The 21,526-nt window shown below is 47.1% G+C and overlaps 8 protein-coding genes across 8 annotated transcripts; 5 read left to right on the top strand and 3 right to left on the bottom strand.

The window, feature by feature from the left end:
• Nucleotides 1-730: 730 nt before the first annotated feature.
• Nucleotides 731-1,203, top strand: I302_101312 (uncharacterized protein; the record flags this gene model as incomplete). The annotated part of the gene is made up of 2 exons (XM_019191316.1): nt 731-785; nt 914-1,203. The coding sequence occupies 2 exons, from the start codon at nt 731-733 to the stop codon at nt 1,201-1,203; spliced, it is 345 nt and encodes a 114-aa protein (XP_019048064.1).
• Nucleotides 1,204-1,894: 691 nt separating this feature from the next.
• On the top strand, nt 1,895-2,308 carry I302_101311 (uncharacterized protein; the record flags this gene model as incomplete). Its single annotated transcript, XM_019191315.1, has 2 exons — nt 1,895-1,945; nt 2,024-2,308. The coding sequence occupies 2 exons, from the start codon at nt 1,895-1,897 to the stop codon at nt 2,306-2,308; spliced, it is 336 nt and encodes a 111-aa protein (XP_019048063.1).
• Nucleotides 2,309-3,137: 829 nt separating this feature from the next.
• I302_101310 (uncharacterized protein) lies at nt 3,138-4,698 on the top strand (the record flags this gene model as incomplete). Its single annotated transcript, XM_019191314.1, has 5 exons — nt 3,138-3,298; nt 3,378-3,475; nt 3,598-4,249; nt 4,312-4,410; nt 4,503-4,698. The coding sequence occupies 5 exons, from the start codon at nt 3,138-3,140 to the stop codon at nt 4,696-4,698; spliced, it is 1,206 nt and encodes a 401-aa protein (XP_019048062.1).
• Nucleotides 4,699-4,889: 191 nt separating this feature from the next.
• Nucleotides 4,890-9,733, bottom strand: I302_101309 (uncharacterized protein; the record flags this gene model as incomplete). Its single annotated transcript, XM_065869270.1, has 19 exons — nt 4,890-4,947; nt 5,014-5,081; nt 5,142-5,164; nt 5,266-5,472; nt 5,641-6,279; nt 6,362-7,337; nt 7,389-7,533; nt 7,591-7,760; nt 7,814-7,876; nt 7,936-8,286; nt 8,348-8,515; nt 8,569-8,736; nt 8,790-8,866; nt 8,931-9,063; nt 9,148-9,263; nt 9,320-9,373; nt 9,432-9,482; nt 9,546-9,567; nt 9,632-9,733. The coding sequence occupies 19 exons, from the start codon at nt 9,731-9,733 to the stop codon at nt 4,890-4,892; spliced, it is 3,591 nt and encodes a 1,196-aa protein (XP_065725342.1).
• Nucleotides 9,734-10,372: 639 nt separating this feature from the next.
• On the bottom strand, nt 10,373-12,586 carry I302_101308 (ATP synthase subunit alpha, mitochondrial; the record flags this gene model as incomplete). The annotated part of the gene is made up of 6 exons (XM_019191312.2): nt 10,373-10,499; nt 10,552-10,650; nt 10,710-11,539; nt 11,667-12,130; nt 12,263-12,317; nt 12,539-12,586. 6 exons carry the CDS (start codon nt 12,584-12,586, stop codon nt 10,373-10,375), a joined length of 1,623 nt encoding a protein of 540 aa, XP_019048060.2.
• Nucleotides 12,587-13,063: 477 nt separating this feature from the next.
• Nucleotides 13,064-13,852, top strand: I302_101307 (uncharacterized protein; the record flags this gene model as incomplete). The annotated part of the gene is made up of 3 exons (XM_065869269.1): nt 13,064-13,097; nt 13,228-13,450; nt 13,534-13,852. The coding sequence occupies 3 exons, from the start codon at nt 13,064-13,066 to the stop codon at nt 13,850-13,852; spliced, it is 576 nt and encodes a 191-aa protein (XP_065725341.1).
• Nucleotides 13,853-14,087: 235 nt separating this feature from the next.
• I302_101306 (uncharacterized protein) lies at nt 14,088-17,307 on the bottom strand (the record flags this gene model as incomplete). Its single annotated transcript, XM_065869268.1, has 15 exons — nt 14,088-14,224; nt 14,312-14,509; nt 14,624-14,800; nt 14,882-14,975; nt 15,043-15,168; nt 15,240-15,302; nt 15,364-15,444; nt 15,505-15,662; nt 15,718-15,756; nt 15,818-16,115; nt 16,173-16,429; nt 16,490-16,500; nt 16,564-16,631; nt 16,687-17,220; nt 17,284-17,307. 15 exons carry the CDS (start codon nt 17,305-17,307, stop codon nt 14,088-14,090), a joined length of 2,265 nt encoding a protein of 754 aa, XP_065725340.1.
• Nucleotides 17,308-17,820: 513 nt separating this feature from the next.
• On the top strand, nt 17,821-21,480 carry I302_101305 (N-acetyl-gamma-glutamyl-phosphate reductase; the record flags this gene model as incomplete). Its single annotated transcript, XM_019191309.1, has 11 exons — nt 17,821-18,045; nt 18,112-18,245; nt 18,305-18,415; nt 18,481-18,542; nt 18,601-18,626; nt 18,735-19,013; nt 19,080-20,304; nt 20,426-20,637; nt 20,837-21,187; nt 21,304-21,351; nt 21,421-21,480. The coding sequence occupies 11 exons, from the start codon at nt 17,821-17,823 to the stop codon at nt 21,478-21,480; spliced, it is 2,733 nt and encodes a 910-aa protein (XP_019048057.1).
• Between the last annotated feature and the right edge of the window lie 46 nt (nt 21,481-21,526).

Below are 21,526 nucleotides of genomic sequence, written 5' to 3'. Positions count from 1 at the left end.
TAAAGCGTAATCGAAGAAATCCTGTTCTGCCCATTGATAGTTCATGTATAAATCATGTATGTGGCACTGACGTAAACATGGATGTGAGTACGTATGTAGCGTTCAGCGTCTTGGTGCAGCCCACTCAGAGTGTACTGCGTATATACTGCCTGGGAGTTCATCAAGAGTCATCTACATGCTCATGTACTAAATTGCGAAGCCAACTACATCATGCCAATCGCTAGGACCTTAGGGAGCTACCAAAGAAGGGTAAAAACTACCAAAGAAGGCTTTGCGCCAGCACAGGGAAAACCAACTCGACACACACCTCACTGGCGATTTGGCACGTGGCTCACCCCTTCTTTGAGAGGTGCTTGCGTTTCATGTACAAGTCCCCTACCGCACCACCAATCGATTCATTCTGTTCATCCTGCATCTCCTCTTTACCTACACTCCGCTCTTTGACCAATATCACCCTTTCATTGTGAGACCTTGTTTCGAGTATGAGATTGGGCCTATCAGCACGCCGATCGATATCGTCCTTTTTCGAGTGTCACTTTGGATCTTGCTCGCGGCGATATCGGCACGCTACCTTTCTGTCACCTTGTAGTCACCTTGTCTTCGTAGTCACTGTCTTGATGTGAGTTATGGGATCATTACTTTGAGATAAGCTGATGGACGACGGGCGCATGATTTGCTCACATGCTGATCTAAAGTATAATATTAGATAGTCGGGACTGAATTCGTCGGTATGGTGGTGCATAAGCCTTTGAGGAAGAGTGTGAGGCTAGAACGATCGGCTGCCAGTGAGTTCATGGCTCACAACCCCAACCCCCGATCCTGCCTCTCTATTGGACCTTAGCCTTAGATTGATGGGTTGGGTTCGTGGACAATCGGACTGATGTACTGTGTTCGTGCGTATATTGTACCGTAGCCGAAGCCCACCGACGTCAAAAGGCAACTTTCAACCATAGCATGAGAAGGAAGCGGGTAGACCCCAAAGGTGATCCCAAAGTGATTGAATTCGAGATGAAGAAAAAAGACCAGCACCACGAGGCGAGCTATAAATTGGAGTACCCCAGGGGAGAGCCGATTTGGAGAGTGTGGTGGAAGATTGATGATATGGGATTGAGAGGGGAGGTTACGCGATATTGGAAGGTCGTTGAGGGGAAGAGGGGGTTAACTCCTATTCAGAAGAAAGTTAGGAGACAGGGGTATTGGTAGGTACCATATGATATGTGTTGGTCAAGTAGATGAATTGATTAGGTAAGGTAAGGTAGAGGTGAAGTTGCTGTACTTCGTATAGCTTCTTTGAAGCGAGTGAGAGTGTCACAACAAATCTCTGCGTAGAGTACTACTAGAACGAACACAGTGACATGTGCAGACCATGTGCTTTTGCAGTACGCCCTCAGGTGTTGCTACATACGCATACAATCGACCACTACTTTAGCGTCGTTATATCTTTTTCCGCTTCCGACTCGCCTTAAACACGCCTTTAGGAGGTAGTTGCCTTACATTCATGAGACGCAAATGGTCAGGTACTGAAGATTGCATTCCCTGTACTTTCTCTTTCTCTGGGATTATTCTCTTCTGCATGGAGCTTTGGTAATCCTTACCACCCTGATCATATCATCCAGAGACGGTGGTTTTGTGTTCCGATTCAACAGGTGGTCAGTACATTTCCTTTCCCCATCGACCATCTTATTCAGTGAAGGAACACCTATACTTCCAATTCGTTATTCCTTTTCCCACGTCGCATCGTTCCCGCTTCCGTCTCATCAGAACGTTGGAGTTGCAGTGCTATATCAATGCACTCGTCATTCTCGAAGTTTTCCCTGAGAATAATCTATAAGTTACAGCAGGTATGCTGACCGTCACATCCTCTTGATATATCGTAGACATAAACAGCCTCAATATGGTAGTGGAAAAGCCAACTTGGGCTTTTGACTCGGGCCCTTCGCTGCAGGTGAGCGGAGAATTTGCCCTTTCTACCGTCCTGTAGCTATTCACCTCAGAGAGCTAACAAAAAGACCGCTATCTACAGCGCAAGGTGATCACAGTGCAAGCCGAGCAAAGGACGCAAGAACATACTCCACGAGGTCGACCAAAAGTTGCTGGTTTTGAGATGCGGAAAATGCGCGAGAAGCCCGATAATCACGAGGCGAGATACAAGCTTGAACATCCTGACGGGAAGATTACGTGGATTGTGTGGCAGAGGATCAATGGGGTGGGTTTGAGAGAGGAGGTAATCAAGTTTTGGAAGGAGGTGGAAGAGAGGAAGGGGTTGACGGATATTCAGAGGAAAGTTAGGAGTGGAGGACATTGGTGATTCGCTTTTGGATATCAATGTGATACCTATTATATCTTGATGCTGTAATCTGGTGTCATGTGTCAATATCATGAAAGAGAGGCAGTGTGAGAGACGAAGCTTCATCTGTAAATATTGCATGAGAGAAATGTACGGGATATGCTTTGATATGCTATGTTGCCGCTCGATGAGTTTTTTGCCACCTGCGAATGGAATGTGATGGTGTACGTACAAACCATACCAATGTGGAACAAGGATCAAATTGCTCGGTACAGTATGCAATGGAATTTCGAGCATCATCCATCAATACTAGCAGGCGACACAGTGTTACGAGAAATGAGTGCGTATGAGTGAGTGACAGATGATTGAATGTCCGTAGTATTTGATGAGTGCAAGTGTTTGTGTCTGTGTTTGTGTTTGTGTGCGTGGTTCATACTGTCCCATCAAAAGCAGAAACATCAAAGTATACAGTATCTAAAGACAATCATTTTCATCATCTGATTTTATACCCTTTCTCTTTCTCTTCTTTCTCCCATAACATACTATTATGAAGCGCTCAACTCTCTCAACTCCTACTGACACTATCCATACACCTTACTCGGCCCATTGGTATAAGGGCGACATCTGGCACGATGTCCAAATCATCCCTACGACTCAAGTGGGTTCACCTCTTCTTCTCATCGTTCACGCATCTTCCAGTACACACCATCATGTTTACTAACACTCAAGCACCTGCAGCTGGGAGACCAACCTCACCCTCTCCCATTCTCTACTCACCCTCATTGACTAAAACCCACTCTACCGCCAAGTCTTCTTCTCCGCCTCCATCGAACAAGTGAAAGATAAATACATGGTATCTCAGAAGATCTGTATTGAGTTCTTCAAGAATAACTTATGGATGAAAGATGCCGAGCGAAGGGGATTGGTAGTCAAGACGGAAGAGGGGGAATGGAAAGCTACCAGCAAGTGGAATAGCGGAGTGGCTAATCCCATCTCTTCGAGGGTGCTTCAGTCAGTTGGATTTTCCTTCTTCTCAGCTGACAGGATGTGGATGATCCCCAGATCGAAGCTGATGACTACAACTTGATAGCCTTCGAAAGAGGTTCAACGAAGGTTGGTACAGACACAAACATGGTGTCGCACGCGGTTGGACGAGATTCGAGGATATTCCTGATAGACGCAAGAGAAGTGAGTCTACCTCAGCGCCATACCGGATCAAAAACATGAGCTGACGTGAGATGATTCAAATGATACCGCATCGTTCAAGACTCGACATCTATATTACTTCCTACTTCGCCAACTATGTCAAGGTCAACATCCCCAACCTGAACTGCACGTGCCATCTCCCAATGACGTGCGACCCGACCCGCCTTCAAGACGACGCAAGAGATCACCTTCGACCATCTCTTCATCGTCCGATTCATCTGGTTCCGAAGAGAATGTTCCACTCCCATCATCTCGACCTCATGCCAAAAAGCCTAGAAAAACATACTCTGAGCTTTTGAGAGATACGGTCACCCCTCTCAGAGCATTATCGATCTCTCTCCCACCGGATGTGCCACCTCAGCCTGAACATGATATCATTAGATATGGTATGAAACCGAATGTCGTTTATAGTGAAGATTCCGACACGTCTTCTTCTTCTTCCAGCAGAGATACGACTCCACCCAGAGACGAGACGTTACACACATCTGCTGCTCCACCTTCACCTGCACCTTCCGACTCACCATCGGTCGTGGCACTTTCGATAGTACCGGATTATTGGAGTCGACCTCCGCCAGCCGAATTAGCGGTCGTGGGAGGAAGTTCAGGTGATATCACCATGACGGACGAGGAGAAAGATCGATCCGCTGGGACGAATACGATGGGATTAGAATATACCGAAGAGGAAGAAAGGATTAACGGCAAATCGCCTTTAGGAAATCTTGACTGGGATGCGTTGTTAAAGGAGATTACCGAAAAGTGAGCTTACTGTCCTTCATTGTTTTGAGCTCGTGTTGCGTTACCACCCCATGTGTTTCTAGTCCAGTCAAGTCACCGGTTAAAGCATGCGTTTTCGCGGACATGGCGATTAGAACGGATTTGAAAGCGGCGTTGTACGGTATAGCGTCGAAAGCTGGTTTGTAAGTCATGGGCAGCTTAGTCTTTTCGTCCCGACAGCTAAGTTAGGTCACAGCTGATAAAAAGATGGTATTCCTCAAAGCGACTTATGCAGGGGACAGAGAACATTCCAAATTCGGGTCAGTAAAGGGTCTATTCGACAATTGTTCATCAGGATCTTGACCAGGAGAAAAAAACATATTGGCGTCACCACCGACTACAAGAAGAAGAAAGCAAAAGTGACATGGATGAGTCCAATGGCATTCTTACGTTTCGTCAAAGACGAGCAGGAGAAGGTTAGGATTGGTTGATGAGAAGTCGAGGATAGGAGTAATGTGTGATCCAGGATTCACGTTACTTTATTTGATGAAGGTGAATGATGTGTATCGATGTTGAAAGCTTGGTATGATCGTTTGTGCAGTAGAGTATCGTAGTGATTCGTAGATAATCATCAGTTCATGCAACATATGCCGTGCCATTATGCAAATCTCATCATAACAGACTACTTCTCCTCGTCTTCGTCTTCCTCGTCTTCACTCTGCATACTCGCCATAGCCTGCCTGTATATACATCGCATGTCAGTCAAAGCACAAGGTCAAATAATACATATATAAGCGACTACTCACCTATAACCTTTCTTGACCATCCTGATAGCATGGGATTTATGCTTGCTGCTTTTATTTCGTTCTTTCCCCTGCAAGATTAGAACCATTCAATCAACCATACGTCTTCAGGACATGACAAAGCAACTTACAGCCAAGTATAAAGCGTCAAGATCTGTTATAACACCACAAAGTCAGCACCCAGATCCGCATTACAGCCGAGAAGTTTTGTAAATGACGGAGAGCCATATGATGAAGTCGGCTGATATTACTCACCCGGATCAACACCCAATAAATCCAACTTATCTTCCATGATCCAACCATAACTAGCCGAAGCATCGAAGAAGTTGACCAGCCATATCTTCCTTCCTGCTGTCTTGGCCGCCGCTCTCTCCTTGGCTTCGACGGCAAGTACGTCGGCGGGTATGTCCTCGGTATCTGCAAGGTCGATGATCATAGCTGGGAAATACGGGAATGTGTGGACTGCAGTTGAGGGAGAGTACCGACATATCAGCCGACATTTTTACAACATGAGAAAGATTGCAGAGCAAGAAATCAAAACTCACTTCTGGCCCATACTGTAAATGCAGCAGGAGGACAGTGTGCGTGTCAGCTATATCCCAAAGGGGATCTGCAGAAGCGCAGACTCACCGAGTGTCCCAGGTGTATACTGCTCCGCATCCCTCTTCAAACCTTGCTTGGTCTTCTTAGGAGATACAGACGTGATCTTCATCTTGGCTTTACCTGTATCTTTATCTTTGGCTTTGGCTTTGCTTGAACCAGACTTCTCGTCTGCATCTTCCTTCGTCTCCTCAGCTTGATCAACACCTTCAACCTCTTCGACTTCCTCTGGGGTCTCTTCCCTTTCTTCGGTCTGATCCAAATCTACCGGCTCATTCGATCCCTCGGGAACAGGCGTCATCTCCTCATCTTCATCTTCAGCGACAGGTTGCTGTACGCCATCCGTTGGGTTGTTACTTCGCGTCGTTCTAGCCCTCTTCGATTGTCTGGGAGTGTCACTCTCCTCTTCGACAGGTGCTTTCCGCTTCTCGCCCTTCGTACTCTGCCTCGTCGATCTACGGGGAGTAGGCGCAGCAGAAGTGACAGCGCTGGAAGGCGGCGGAGAAGATAGATCGCTTCCACTCCCACTAGTCACTTGGAGTGATTCGATGGGCTGAGACTTGATAGGACTGAGTGATAGACGTAATGTGCGTGGTGTGGTAGACGCTCGGGCTTTGGAAGCAGCTGTACTGGGGGGTTTACGTGATGAAGCTATGCTTGGTGCTCGAGCTAAGTGTGGGCATTGTTATCAGTTTTCAAACCTCGATTTCCCATGGTGATGAATCGCAAACTGATTCACGAGATTACTCACGCAATGAATCAGAAGTCCTTTCTGCTCTTTTCCTCTTACTTCCCTCAGGCAGCACCCATCCTACGTTGAATCTAGTAAATTGATCCTGAGCTCCCACTTCTTCCATCATGATATCCAATTTTCTTTCTTGTTCCCTTCTCTCCCTGTCCGTCAATACCGGTATAGTCTCTATGCCTACCACACCAATCTGAGCCCTATGTCGTCGAGGAAGCGAAGTAGATGATTTGGTCGGTGAAGTTGATCCAGAAGTGGTCAGCGATGTCGAAGTTGATGTTTGTTGCTTATTCACAGGATCAGGCCGAGCTTCGGATTCTGGTTTTACCGTACTATTTCCTTTACCCTTCTTACTTGAAGCGGGAGTGCTCGATGGTCCAGCAATAGCGACGGCTTCTCTCATACTCCTCCTCCTACTCCTAGCATCCATCTCTTCTTCTTTAGGTTCCACAGAAGGCTGCTTACTTCCTTCGGCACTTGATGAAGCTTGGATACCAGCTTCTTCATTAAACGCTATCTCCGCCGCTCTGGTCGCTCGAGTGGATCTTGAACCAGCTAAAGTGCGTTCTTTCGCTGCGTTTTCACGATCTTCCCATTTTTGTCTTCGTTCAGCATGAGATAAGGATTTTCGAGGAGCTTTAACGGGTTTGGGTGGAGGCGGTGGTGTGGGTTCTTTTGGCTTTTCAAGCTCGAAGGCGAAGATGGATTCAAGGTGGTCTTGATGAGGGTCATTCGGCCCGGAAGATTGTTGGAGCAGGGTTGAGAGAAGGGCAGAGATTGGTTCGAGATCGCCAATGGGAAGAACAGTATCTTCTTCTGATGGCATATCGCTCTGATACGATGCACGAGCAGTCTCACTTATACTGTCTAACTCTGCAAGGATGGGTTCGGACTCCTTCTTGATCTTGGCAGCTCTTCGATGATACGGGTTATCCTTAGGGTTATAAAGCATCGCATTATCGAGGACGAGCATGATGTGTCGCTGAAAAGGAAATGAGCCAAGTCCGAAAATTTCACAAGGGCTACTACTTACCTTGAACTCGGACAGATCGATATACTCATTCTTCTCCAACTTCTCATCAATCCACAACCAGCACATCGGTTCTTTGATGATTTCAAAGTAGTCTGGTGCTTCAGCTCGATTCACTGGATTCAAGTAAAGCTCTTGTCGGTCCATCCTGAGAAGCTCAAATATCAGTATACCACGTGAAGATTGCAGCATCTGAACAACTCACGCGGAGATCTTCTCAAAGGCTACTCTCAATTTACCATGATGTGGGAAGATGAAACTGTCTACTACATCTTTTATCACCTGAACTTGACGCAGCTTCTCCTTCTCTCGTTTTCGTACTAATTCGGCGAGCATTCGGACTTTCTCGAGATCATTACGAAGCATTTGCAGGAACTGTCAAGATTGTCAGCTTACACGAACCTTGATAACGGGAACAGTCGACATACCTTGAGTTTCTGAGCTTTCTCTGCATCCGTCTGTTGGCGAGAGGCAGAAGATGCTGTCCATGGCTGTCACGTTCGAAGGACAGTCAGCTGACCATCTTATGCAATCGAAGCAGCTAACTTACCTCCAAATGAAGTCGCTTCAACAGCGGCGCGCCTCTTCTAGCTTCTCTCTTCAAACTCCAGTACCTGCACAACCTCTCCACAAAGGGCTGTTTCTTCCTTATAACCACCTTCGCCACGTAATCCAGCACCGTGTCCAGGACTAATTTCGGTATGATAGGTGGACCAGGTCGGAATGATTTGGAATGAGCTTGAGCGGACTTCTTCGTTGCTGGAACAACGACTTGTGCTTGACCTGTAACAGTAGAGGAACGACGAGCCTTGTTTTTGGATTTGCTTGATTTGACGGGAATGGTCTCAGAGAAGGATGAGAAATCTGAGCCTGTGTCGGATATACTATCTCTCTCTTCGGCCTATATGATATTCAATTAGCTGTCGCAATCTCTCGGTACTATGTATAACTGCTCAGCTCACCGGTAAATGTTTATGACAATACGCTTTCAACAGTCCATCTTGGTTGAACGATTTCATACTGGAGAGCAATCCTACTTGTCGAGCGCAGGTCACATGGAAGGCAGTGAAGCAACTTCGATTGTCACACTGAATACAAGCACCCGTCTTCTCTCGACAAAGTTGGCAGAACTGATGCGCTATATGAGCAAGGTGCTTCGTTGAACATTGACCCGGCAGCTTACCAATTTCCATCTACTCTTCGGTACAATCTCTACCCCTTCTACAGGTTCCATATATATCGCATTTCCTAGTCCAGTCTCGGGTATCCAGATTGCACAGAGCAGATGGGCCCAGTGACCCGACGTCGTCTGCTTGAAAGCGCCTCCTTCATTTGGACAGAAGATACAGGACTGAGGCGACTATCAGCTTCCACTGTTGGCTCAAGATAAAGAATTGAGCTCACCACAGGATTTTCGGGAGAGACAGTACATTTCCTACATAACCATTGTCCTTCAGGTATATACGGTACACCGTAACAGTCTATTCCAAAAGTCAGCTTAACTCTCATGTCAAAAATGGCAGATCACAGAAAAGCTGAACGTACCTTGATGAACAGCCAAATTACACCCATCACAAAACACAATTGCATTTGAGTTCTCACCCTCGCCATCGTCACATACAGCACATTTCGAGTCTTCAGCAGCGAGGTGTTGCACAGGTTGAGGGATCTTTTTGGACTGTTCATGAAACATGCGTGAGTACGGCTGATCATCGGGTCGTTTCAGGGGGTGTGGGTAGACTGATGTGTGGAGAGAGCTTACCAAGTTGAACCATTCCTTCTCCAACTTATCCATCAATATCTCAAACACCTCATACGATATCGCTCCACTCTGCTCTTTCTTCCTCTCCGCATTTATGGCGTCCAGCCATTCTTGGTCTGCATGATATCCATATCAGCATAATAATAAGGGATAGAAAAGTATTGACACTCACCCTGCTCATCCATATCATATTCGACCTGTACGGCCAGTTCTGACTCGATAGGTTCTATAGATAAAGTACTCGTGAGCTCTGTCCCTGTTCAACTTGTACCACGCAGGCTCACCTATATATCGAATGTAATGTTCAGACCGTTCAAACTCTGAGAAATCATTATCTATCGATTTATCAGCTACGACTCTCAGGCCAATTGAGCTTACTTAGCTGAGAGATCACTTACATCCATATGATCTGCTTTGTTCCTGCTCATGAATGGTTATTAGCTGTCATGACCTTTGACTTTGAGAGCAAGGAATGTCAGCTTACAGAAGTCACACCCGCAGGTGACGGATCATCGGTTATCACCCTGAATGATACTTTTGGTAGGTCGTGCATGTATGCCTTGTCGGCATTTGACTCGAGGGGCATGTTAGGGGATATTCATATCGTGCGTTGAGACGAGGATAGAGAGGTAATGATAGACTGGGAGAGGTTAGGAAGACAGACAATAACCAGAGTGAAGATATGAGGACTGACGCGTAGAGTATTTGTTTGATGTTGAGAAGGAAGAAGGAACACGGGGCCACAATGATTAAATGAGGGGGACATACAAGGAATCAAAGCCATTCACCTCACTCTGTGCTATGTGATATATAATACTGTAGCAGGATGAGGATCTAACGATAGCAAGGATGGGTTCGAAAAGAGTGACCGCTGCGTATGACGGACCTCAGAATTAGAAGCGAATCTTACTTCCATCTCCCATGCCTGGAGTGGTGTTGTATGTTCTCAGAATAGCTAACGAGAAACGAACACAACAGTTGCGATCAGACGTATTAATTCATGCAGGCGTAATCGTGAGCAGTTCTTCATGCTCATCCCAAGTAAGTGATCCACCACCAATAGCTCATTCGTCCACATTTCAAGTTGATTCGATTCCATGCATTTTTAATTTTCCGTCACACCATCATCACTCATAGGAAATGCTTTCCCTCATTCTATAACCCGCACTACACAAGATATAAATAAAATTACTTTTTTTATATACTAGCCACCTCTACCTCTAACTTAGGCGGTGAAGTCGGCAACGTGAGCGTCGAGAACCTTGGCCATCTCTTCCTCGATCTCCTTGGTCAAAACACCACCGGAGAGCTTCTCGAGGAGAGCAGAGTGTTGAGATTTGAGGAGTTCGGTGCTATAACAGACATGAGCACAGGATTCGAAAAAAAAATCACAATTACACTCACAAGGATTTCTCCCAAGCACCGATCTTGTCAACTGGGACTTTATCGAGTTTACCGTTAACACCAGCGTAGATCAAAGGAGCCATGATTTCGGTAGGCATGCTAAATGGATCAGAGTATATCAGCATACAATTCAGATCTTGGGACTTCACTCAACTCACGGTTGGTATTGAGGTTGTTTAAGGAGTTCGGTAAGACGAGCACCTCTGTTAAGGAGGTATCGGGTGGAAGCATCCAAATCGGAACCGAATTGAGCGAAAGCAGCGACTTCTCGGTATTGGGCAAGGTACAATTTAAGAGAACCAGCGACGGATTTCATCAATTTGGTTTGGGCGGCGGAACCGACTCGAGATACGGAAAGACCGACGTTGATAGCGGGTCTGACACCCTTGAAGAACAATTCGGCTTCCAAGAAAATTTGACCATCGGTAATGGAAATAACGTTGGTAGGGATATAAGCGGACACATCACCACCTTGAGTTTCAATGATGGGGAGGGCAGTGAGGGAACCGGCTCCGTAGTCGGCGTTGAGCTTGGCAGCTCTCTCCAAAAGTCTGGAGTGCAAGTAGAAGACATCACCAGGGTAAGCCTCTCGTCCGGGAGGTCGTCTAAGAAGCAAAGACATTTGTCGATAGGCGACGGCTTGCTTGGACAAATCATCGTAGATGATCAAAGCGTGTCGACCGTTGTCTCTGAACCATTCACCCATGGCACAACCTGAGAAAGGAGCGAGGTACTGAAGGGGAGCGGCTTCGGAGGCAGTGGCAGCGACGATGATGGAGTATTTCAAGGCATCGTTTTGTTCAAGGGTTTGAACGAGCTGAGCAACGGTGGATCGCTTTTGACCAACGGCAACGTAGACACAGTAGAGCTTCTTGGACTCATCGGCACCGTCGTTCCACTTCTTTTGGTTAAGGATGGTGTCGATAGCGACGGCGGATTTACCGGTTTGTCTGTCACCGATGATAAGTTCTCGCTGACCTCGACCGATCTATAGTGGAGGAAAGTGGTCAGTAATGGTTGACGAGCAAAGGGAGTAGACGAAGATAACGGTTGTCGACGGACAGCCAGAGGGGGAATTTTAGTTTGTGTGAGTTGAAAGGCAAAGTGATACTTACAGGTACCAAGGAGTCGACGGATTTGAGACCAGTTTGCATAGGCTCGTGTACAGATCGTCTGGGCAAGATACCAGGAGCCTTCAATTGAGCTTGAGTTCGACCGACAGACTCGATGGGACCTTTACCGTCGATTGGGTTACCGAGAGCATCAACAACTCGACCCAAGAGACCAGGTCCGACGGGGACATCCACGATCTGACCGGTTCTCTTGACGGTGTCACCTTCCTTGATCAATCTATCGTTACCGAAGATGGTTACACCGACGTTGTCGGCTTCCAAGTTCAAACACATTCCTCGTACACCTGAAGAGAATTCAACCATTTCTTCGGCTTGGACGTTTCTCAAACCGTAGACTCTAGCAATACCATCACCAATGGTCAAGACTCGACCGGTCTCTTGAACATCTCCACCGACGGAAGCACCGGCAATTCGGCCCTCGAGGATGGATGAGACTTCAGAAGCGGCTATGGGTGGGGAGTGGAACAATCGGCCGAAACGCGGAAGTGGTGGGTCGAGTGAAAGTAGCGACGAGTAAAGAAGAAAAAGCAGGTATGATTAGCACGATCATGTGTGAGAGGAGCAGAAGAACAACGTACCAGGCTTGGCGGTAGCGTAGGTTCGAGCAGCGAGGGGAGCAGCTCTGGTTCTGGCCTGTGAGGGTATGGAGGTTAGCGTGGAGTTCTCAATGGGATATAGCCATTCTTTCTCAATACATCCTTCCATCCTTGATCCCATACAATATTCTTCTCCATTCTACTGATCAGATGACGATCCTATAACATCCTCATATAGCTTCGACGATGATCCATATCCAACTTCTACAGTTTCAATCCATTTCCACCTATATCCCCAAAACACAACGACAAACTTACGCTAGAAGCTACAGCACCTCTGAGGGTGTTCCTAAAGGCGACACGCATTTTGAGATTGGGGTGGGTGAGAGTGAGTGGTGAGTGATGAAAGTAGGATTAGAGGATTAGGTCTATATCAGACTTTTAATGGGGTTGAAGTAGAAGAGGTAGAATGGGATGGTGAGATGGTGTATGGTGGTGGGTACGTGGGTGGTGGTGTTGGTCGTTGGTTGGATAGTGCAGTACCACAGGGAAATCAAGGGAATATGGCTGAGGACGGATCGGAGTTATCGGTGTTTTTTTCATGGTCAATGAGGCGGAATCAAACACCATTATTAAATAGGACATGGTTTTATTGTCATTTATCCCAGATTGCATGTGTGCATGCTAGAGATGCTATCGTCTCGAGAAATGTTGAGAGATGCCAACGATAGGACATGAATGCAGATAGGACTCTGTTAGAGATCAACAAGTATATCAACCAAACCTCAGTGTAACAGACAAACCAGTGAAGAAACAAAGTAGGAACAGCGAATCATACTCAACATGCCTCCTAGACCAAGCACGAGTGTATCGTCGGGTGAGTAAAGTCTCATCCCATATGTCCCTTCAACCGCTTTACCGCCCAGAACTCAAAACTGTACCAACGAATGACACGATGTTTCATGATGACATCCATAGAATTATGCTAATCTCCACTACCTTCGTAGCATTCGCCAGACTATCCCTCTCAAGGGGTCTTCAAACCACCGCCCCCCTCCCACCACCCACTACGCCCCTCCCCCCATCCGACATCCCTCCTCCTCTTCCTCTTCAGCAGCTCTGGCCCATCTCCCACCCATCCTCCCATCCACTCCCGTATCCCTCCCAAGCACGACGTCCGAAGCCCTCTCCCAAATCTCCTCGCAATCCACCTCCCAATCCGGGCGATACGTTATAGCGAGGCTGTATTCGCGTAATTATCTACTCCATCCCAAAGATATCCTTACGCTCCCTCAGCTCAAACCCGTCCAAAGCCCCGGTACGACCCTATCCCTCTCGAAAATATTGGAAGTCGGTTCAAGAGACTATGCATTACGGTCCCAGGCATCCAATGCTTCGATATTGAAGAGGAATATGGACTGGAAGGAGAAGAGATTATCCAGCTTTAGTGGGATACCCGAGGGGTTGGTTCATTGTGATCTTACGATACTTGAACATACCAAGTCGCCTTTGGAGAGGATACTGAAAAAGAAGAGGAGGAAGGGGTATAAGAAGACTATAGAGCATAAGCAGGGGTATACGAGATTGAGGGTCGGGGATATCTTGTTGAAGGGTGAGAACGCGGAGATATAGCATAGAGATCTACGTGGTAGTTCCAGATGAGATGGGTTGATGCAACTTGTCTGATACTATAAATAATGGATAATATACATGATCTTATGGTATCATCCAAGAAAGGGTATCAAGCTACTTCTTGGTCTCGTATATTCGCACGCACAAACACGCAGATATCCAAAATCCCATTGTCCATTTCATTCTAAATTGCAAATCCACAGATGACTAACCCCACTGTCCGATCACTATGCGATCACTTCGCCACCTGCTTCCTCACTTGTCCAACTACCGTCCAATTCACCTTGGAAGCGAACCGAAGTGAACAGAGGGTTTCGTTGAGATGGACCGACAAAGGAGACAAATTGCACATCATGAGTGTTTTGCTTGAACCTATAACCACATCAGAATATATCATATATGATCAGCTTGGCACCACTTCGAGCGACCCATATCCAGTGTTGAAGAAGATGAACTCACCACTCAGACTAGTCTGCAACAACCTAGTCAATGTCGAATTCCTATACGGCACATGACCTCCTTCTTTCCCACTGCCCAATGCACCTATCACATCCGCAAGGGCAGATAGAGATTTATTGATGTTGATGGTTTCCTTCATCCTATCTTTGTTCTCGCCTGCTCCTGATTTTTCTAATCTCTCTGATCCTGCCAAGTCGACTATTGATATATGAAAAACAGTAATGAGCATACATTCCATGATGGATCTGGTCAAAAACAGATGTTGGTTTACAGATTGATATGGGAGGAGTTGACCGGTGGGCCACAACTTACCAAGGTTCAACATAGCTTCGCACTTCTCATTGGTCAATGGATTCTCACCCTTGACTTTCAGAGTGAATACAGAGTGAGATCGAGATGATCGCTCATTCATCAATGTTGCCGCTACCGCTCGTCTACCCCGAGCACGTTCAAGAAGGGTAGATACTTGACGGGGGTTGTTTAGTGGGACTGGAGTGAAGATATGGTCATCAGATAACGTGTCATTGCTATTCTGGTTATGAGTGGAATTAAGAGTTGATTACCACTCACTGCTTACAACATCCGTCACGCTGACTTTCCCATCAACAGTCTTGATCTCGTGCTTTTTCGTATCGAATTGACCATTACCCAAAAGATCATTAATCTAGTAAATCTCATAAATTAGCCAGCTGATTTTCCAAGAATACGCTTCGATAAGCTGAATCACTCACCACCTCGTTATAAACCTCCAAGAACTGCCCTTCCATCTGATATTTCCATCCCCGATCTTTGAGTCCACTCGACACAGCGAAGATCATATCAATAGCTCGAGGGATCATACCTGCGTCTTGGTCGTTCTGTGCATTCATGCCAAATCAAATCAGCGGATCTTTTCAATGATTGCGCTTTGGATGTCGATCCAGCTCACCTGTCCACCTTCCATAGTCCACGATTTACCTGAACCCGTCTGACCATATGCGAAGATACAAACCTGTGACACCAAGACAAACGTTAGCTCATCCGATATCTTACCGATAAGGCTGCCAGCTCACGTTATACCCGTCCAAGACAGATTGAGCCAACATTGAGATCTCCTCGAATACTTCTTTTTGACCTGCCTGAGGAGCGAATATCTAAAGAAACACATCATATCAGCTGACCGTTGCGCGTATAGTATACAAGTAACAGCTAACCTTATCAAATGTGAATGGGTATTCCTGTTCCCTCGCTTGACCAGTAGCAGATTCGGATCTACTTTTCACGACAATTTGCGATTGGCCTGTTTCCTGAGCTGTCCTCTCATCTCCATAGGCAATTTCGGCGAGCGCTTCGGGTGATGAGGATTCGTGGGCTATAGTGAAGTATTAGCGCTTCGAACGACGGACGTGATATATGAGGTGACTTACCAAGAGCAGGTCGTACACGAGCAAATACTCGGATATTACCTGTACGCACGCTCATCGTTAGCTACACTTGCCGGTCATTGGAAAGCATAATCTAGCTAACCCTTCAACTCTTGCACCTGATTATGCAACTTCCTCCTGATAGTCTCCGCCTCCCTCAACTCGGCTTCTATCTCGGCAATCCTCCTATCCCTATCCTCCTCAGCTTGTCTGACCTTCTGTTCAGCCAATTCTTCAGCCCTCTTGGCATTCTCTTGTCCAACCGATAATTCAGCTTTCATACTTGATACGCTCAACGTTGCACGGTCCACTTCTGCTTGTACGATGCTCAGCTGCGTCTGAGAGGCTTGGAGTTGGGCGGAGAGAGTGATATGCTGTGTGGACTGCTCGGCGAGGGATTGCTATGTTGTTGCATTGGTTAGGTTATCTTCAGGACGCACAACGTTATCATGTCTCACCTTCAACTGTCGTATCGTCTCTCTCTCCCTACTGAGTTCTTCTCTACTATCCCTCAGCTCTTCTTCCAGTCCCCTCTTCTCCCTATCCTTCCTGGCTATCGTTCTCTCCAGATCATCTATCTCCCTAGTATGAGATGCTCTCAGCGCGGCAAGCTCTTCTGACGCTGAAGATAGATCTCGCCTGGCTTCCCGCTCGGTATTCTGGGTGGATTGAAGGAGGGCTTGAAGGTCCACTTGGGACATCTGGAGGGATGATACTGCCAAAGAGTTAGTAAGGGATCAGTTGTTGATTATGCAAGAGGAATGGAGTAACCAACTTTTCGCTTGTCTGATTGCCATATGAACGTCACATCAGCGTTTGAATAATATCTGAAACTGGTGATAGACTCACTCTCGTTCCAACAGATCTTTGAACCCTCCTACCATCCTTTCCACATTCTCTAATCTTCCATCGTGGCTCTATTCGCAGAAAGGTCAGCTGGTGTTTCTCAAATTGCTCTAAACAGCTACCCACCTTAAACTGAGCAGCGCTAGCTACACCACTCCCTATAGCTGATCTCGAGGTAGCCGTAGCCGCCAGTCCAGGACTGACCCCTCTACTTGTCGCTCTGGCACTTGGTCCAACACTTCTTCCAAGGGTACCACTACTCCTCGTCGTAGTTGAACTTGAGCTAACAGGCGGTCTCCTAGCAGCAGCGGTAGTAGCTGTCCTTGCCCTTGTTGTAGCAGTGGTGGATGATGATCCAGCACTACCGGTACTTCCTGTACTTCCTGTCCTCCTTGTTGAAGCTCCCAGAGCTGATGCAGGTCTAGTAGCGACAGGCTTCTTAGTGGTGGTAGGTACGAATCCACCTCTCTGGGATGATCTCAGTCCGCTCGATGCGCTTGATCCAGATACAGATCGTTTGGTAGGTGGAGGTGCCAGTGGTGATGACGGTAGCTTTCGTTTGTTGGCGTTACCTGATGATAGGAGAGGAGCAGCTGAGAGTGTGGGGATGGAAGATGGTTTGGCGGGTGAGGCTAATCGGGGTAGACGTGACATTGGGGCCTGTGTAGAAATGTAAACAAGTCTGCCCATATGTGATAGGTAGTTGTGAGATAGCTGACTGACGATGTTCTCTTGATCCTCAGACATGCTGAGGGTGTCTGTTGCTGTAAAATATGTTGGTTAGTAATGCTTGAAAGGGTATCAGCAGTAACACGGTAGGTGATGGTGATGTTTTGTTTTCGTCCATTTGTTGACATTGGTTCAACGACAAAGGCAGCCGCGTGAATTACAATATACAATTACCACATTGGGTAACTTGATTGCTTAGTTGTATTCCCTTCTGCATTGGTTTGATCCCGTTGATGACATGATGTGGCATTGTATATGTGTGTATGTGCCTTGTAGTGTATTTCTCGGTTAGCCCGATACTACTGTGGTATGATCTGTTATCTCCTTATCATCCGTGGTGGTTTGTGGTTTTCGTTCGACTCATTGGTCGAGTGAGTACTACTATCTCATGTTGATGTTCACATCTCCACCTTGATTATAACGACGTTTGGTGGTTTGGTGTTCATATCGATCCTCTTGACATCGTATAACCCATCTTCATATATAGACTGCACTCCTTATACACTTAACAATCTCACACACACACACACCATGTTGAGAAGGTGCTCCAACATCCCCCGTTCCGCCCTCAACCTCTCCCGACCAACCGTCCGGGCATTCTCCAAACCCTCCGCTCCAGTCTCAGCTTCCGCCTCTCAGTTGTCCACCAAGGACAATGTCCTCTTCGAATTGGATGTTAAGAAAGTAGGACATGAGATCAGGAAGAGGGGTTTGACCAGCTCCATTGGTTCTCAACGGGAGGGTGGTATGGACAGGGTAAGTGATACCAACCTTATTTACTATTTGTATGCAATATAAACTGATAGCAATGTTATCATCTAGGAAACTATCATCCGACTCTTGTACTCTTTGGGATCACGTCACGAAGTAGAACGATACCTCCGTATCTTCACTCAATCGTCTAAGGACGCTTCCCCAGGTGGTGTAATCCCAGAGGCTAAATTCGCTGTTCTCAAGTGAGTCAATCGACTAGGAACACCGGGAAGGAATGTTGGACTGATGACGTGTGATGTAGGATCGGCGGTGCTATTCTTACCAACGAGCTTGAAGATCTTGCCCTCTCTTTGTCTTTTTTGAACAGACTTGGGTTGTTCCCTGTCGTCTTGCACGGTGCTGGTCCTCAGCTGTGAGTGTCCATTCACCGTACCCAATAGATGCTTGTTTATGGGTGGAGCTGATACATGTCTGTAGTAACGACATCCTTGAAGCTGAGGGTATCGTACCCGACTACGAGGACGGTATTCGAATCACAGGTTAGTTTTCCTGCAGTGTGATTCTGAGATACAGTTGAGCTGACAAATATGTTGTTAGACCCTAAGACCCTTTCTATTGCTCGAGTGAGTAGCTCGTTCCGATTGGTCCTCAAGGTTGAGTGCTGATCTTTCCTTCTCTCCCTTCTCTTCCTTATCTTCCTTATCTTCCTTTCCGCCTGCATCCACCCACAGCGAGTCTTCCTCCAAGAGAACCTCAAACTCACCACCGCTCTCGAACGACTCGGTACCCGCGCTCGACCCATTCCTATCGGTGTCTTTACCGCCGACTACCTCGACAAAGCCAAATACGGTCTTGTAGGAAAGATCACCCGAGTCGACAAAGCCCCCATCGAGGCTGCTATCAAAGCTGGATGTCTACCTATCCTCACTTCCCTCGCTGAGAACGCTGAAGGTCAGATCTTGAACGTCAATGCGGATGTCGCTGCTGGAGAATTGGCTAGAGTTCTTGAGGTGAGCTGGCTCCGACTCTGCTGAGGTAATGCACAGCTGATATTGATTATCGCATTCCTTTCGTAGCCCATGAAGATCGTGTACCTCAACGAGAAAGGTGGTCTTTTCCACGGTGTGTCCGGAAAGAAGATCTCCACCATCAACCTTGATGAAGAGTACGACTCTCTCATGAAAGAATCATGGGTTAAATTCGGTACCAAGCTCAAGATCCGAGAGATCAAAGAACTCCTCGATACTCTCCCTCGAACCTCCTCCGTCGCCATCATCTCCACCGACATGCTTCAGAAAGAACTCTTCACCGATGCCGGTGCAGGAACCCTGATCAGAAGGGGCCACAAGCTGTACAAACAATCTGGTGTAGAAGCTGTTGGATCCGCTCAACTCCGTCAAATCTTCACCGACCGAGACGCCGAGGTCCAATCTGGTAAACGAAGTGTTGCGGAGCTCTTTGGTGATTTCAAGAACACCCCTACCACCATCTACGGCGATGAACCCCTCGATGTCGTCGCTGTGGTCACTCACCCTGAAGGTGAAACTCCAGTTATGACAAAGTTCCTTCCCTCCGCCAACGGTATGTTAAACAAGATCGCGGACAACGTCTTCGATACCATCAAGAAGGATCACAAGAGGTTGTTCTGGACCGCTAAAGCCGATGACGAGAACCGAGCTTGGCACTTTGAACGAGCCGATGGAAGCTTCACCCGAGCTGGAAGATCTTTGTTCTGGTACGGTGTAGCTGATGTCAAGGAGGTCGAGAGGATCATTGAAGGATTCGAACAATCCGGTAGAATCGAAAGGGTCTTCCTCCCCGTCGGACCAAGTACCCCTCCTCACAGATTAGGAGCGACTCGAGCTTTCTCCACTTCCGCTAGACCCGCTCTCACCAACTCTACTTCGAACGGCAGAAGAGGATACGCCACTGCTGCTGAAGTTCCACGAAAGAAGGTAGCTTTGATTGGCGCAAGAGGTTACACAGGTCAAAACTTGATTTCCTTACTTGACAACCACCCTCATCTCGATCTCACCCATGTCTCTTCGAGAGAATTGGCTGGTCTCCCGTTAAAGGAATACAAGAAATCTCAAGTATTATACTCGAACCTCTCCGTCGAGGATGTAGGTAAGATGGCCGAGTCCAACGAGGTTGACGCGTGGGTCATGGCCCTCCCCAACGGGATCTGTAAACCTTTTGTGGACGCCGTTGATGCCGCTGCTAAGAAGGGTGGAAAGGGAGTCATCGTAGATCTAAGTGCGGACTATAGATTCGAGAAAGATTGGACATACGGTTTGCCGGGTGAGAGAGCTTTTTCCGCTTGAGGAGGCATTTGTAGAGTGTAGATATGAAAAAGAAAGAAGAATATAAGCTAAATTGTCATTGTCACATGCATTGTCATTGTTCGTTGGTCCAAATACAGAATTATACGGCCGTGAAGAATCCAAACGATCAAGTAGGATCTCCAACCCCGGATGTTACGCTACCAACACTCAACTCCTCTTGGCGCCGCTCATGCCTTATCTTGATAAGTACCAGATGCCCTCTGTGTTTGGAGTGTCGGGATACTCTGGTGCGGGGACTAAATCCGGTGAGAAGGATGAGGAGGGGAGACCCAAGACTGTTCCTAAGGTTGTGAGTTGTGTTTCTGTCGTGATATCACTCTCACTATCAAGCCAATGATCGTTTCGTTTCGGTTTCTAATCGGATGATCACACACTTCGTTCATTGTAACATCTTCGCGCTCATCTCATCAAAAGCGAACACACTTCTCGCATCGCTCTTTGATATACGTTCTTCAACCTAATAATAAATGCTAATTACAACCCCACAGTCCGCCCAAGACCTCGGCCTCTCAATCAGACCATACACACTAACAGACCACATCCACGAACGCGAAGCCTCCGCCCAACTATCCCAATTGACTTCCCAACAGGATTTCAAGCTCGCCTTCATCCCAAACGTCGCACCTTGGTTCTCAGGTATCATCTCTGTTCTGACTGCTCCCCTCGAGAAATCGTTCAGGGCGTCAGAGATCCACGAGCTGTACGCTGAAAAATACCAGAATGAGAGGTTGGTCGAGCTGGGAAAAGCGGTTCCGGACGTTAGGGATATTGAGGGGAGACATGGTTGGAAGATGGGTGGGGTGCAGGTGCATAGTTCGGGTAAGAGGGTGGTGGTTGTTGTGAGTAGTTTTCTATTTTGGGGTACGATGAAGGATATAGGCGGAAGTGGTGGGAGCGTCAGGACACAAGATAGGAGGACGGTGGGAGAAGACATGCTGATGATGGGTGATGATAGGGAACCTTGGATAACTTGCTCAAGGGGGCTGCTACTCAGTGTATGCAGGTGAGTGGTTCTTTTAGCGGTACGCAAGGTTGGGATATGAGTACTGACGCAAACGTGGGTGTACCGTAGAACCTCAACAACGCTCTTGGATACGAGGAATTAGCTGGTATTCCCCTTGACAAGCTCTAGATCGCAAAGATACAATGACATGATGCATGCATTACGTGTAATCTCG

This window comes from Kwoniella bestiolae, chromosome 1, assembly GCF_000512585.2.
Source record: "Kwoniella bestiolae CBS 10118 chromosome 1, complete sequence".
Lineage (NCBI taxonomy): Eukaryota > Fungi > Basidiomycota > Tremellomycetes > Tremellales > Cryptococcaceae > Kwoniella > Kwoniella bestiolae.
Note: the sequence above shows the minus strand (reverse complement) of the source record. Positions and strands in the feature narration are given on the sequence as shown.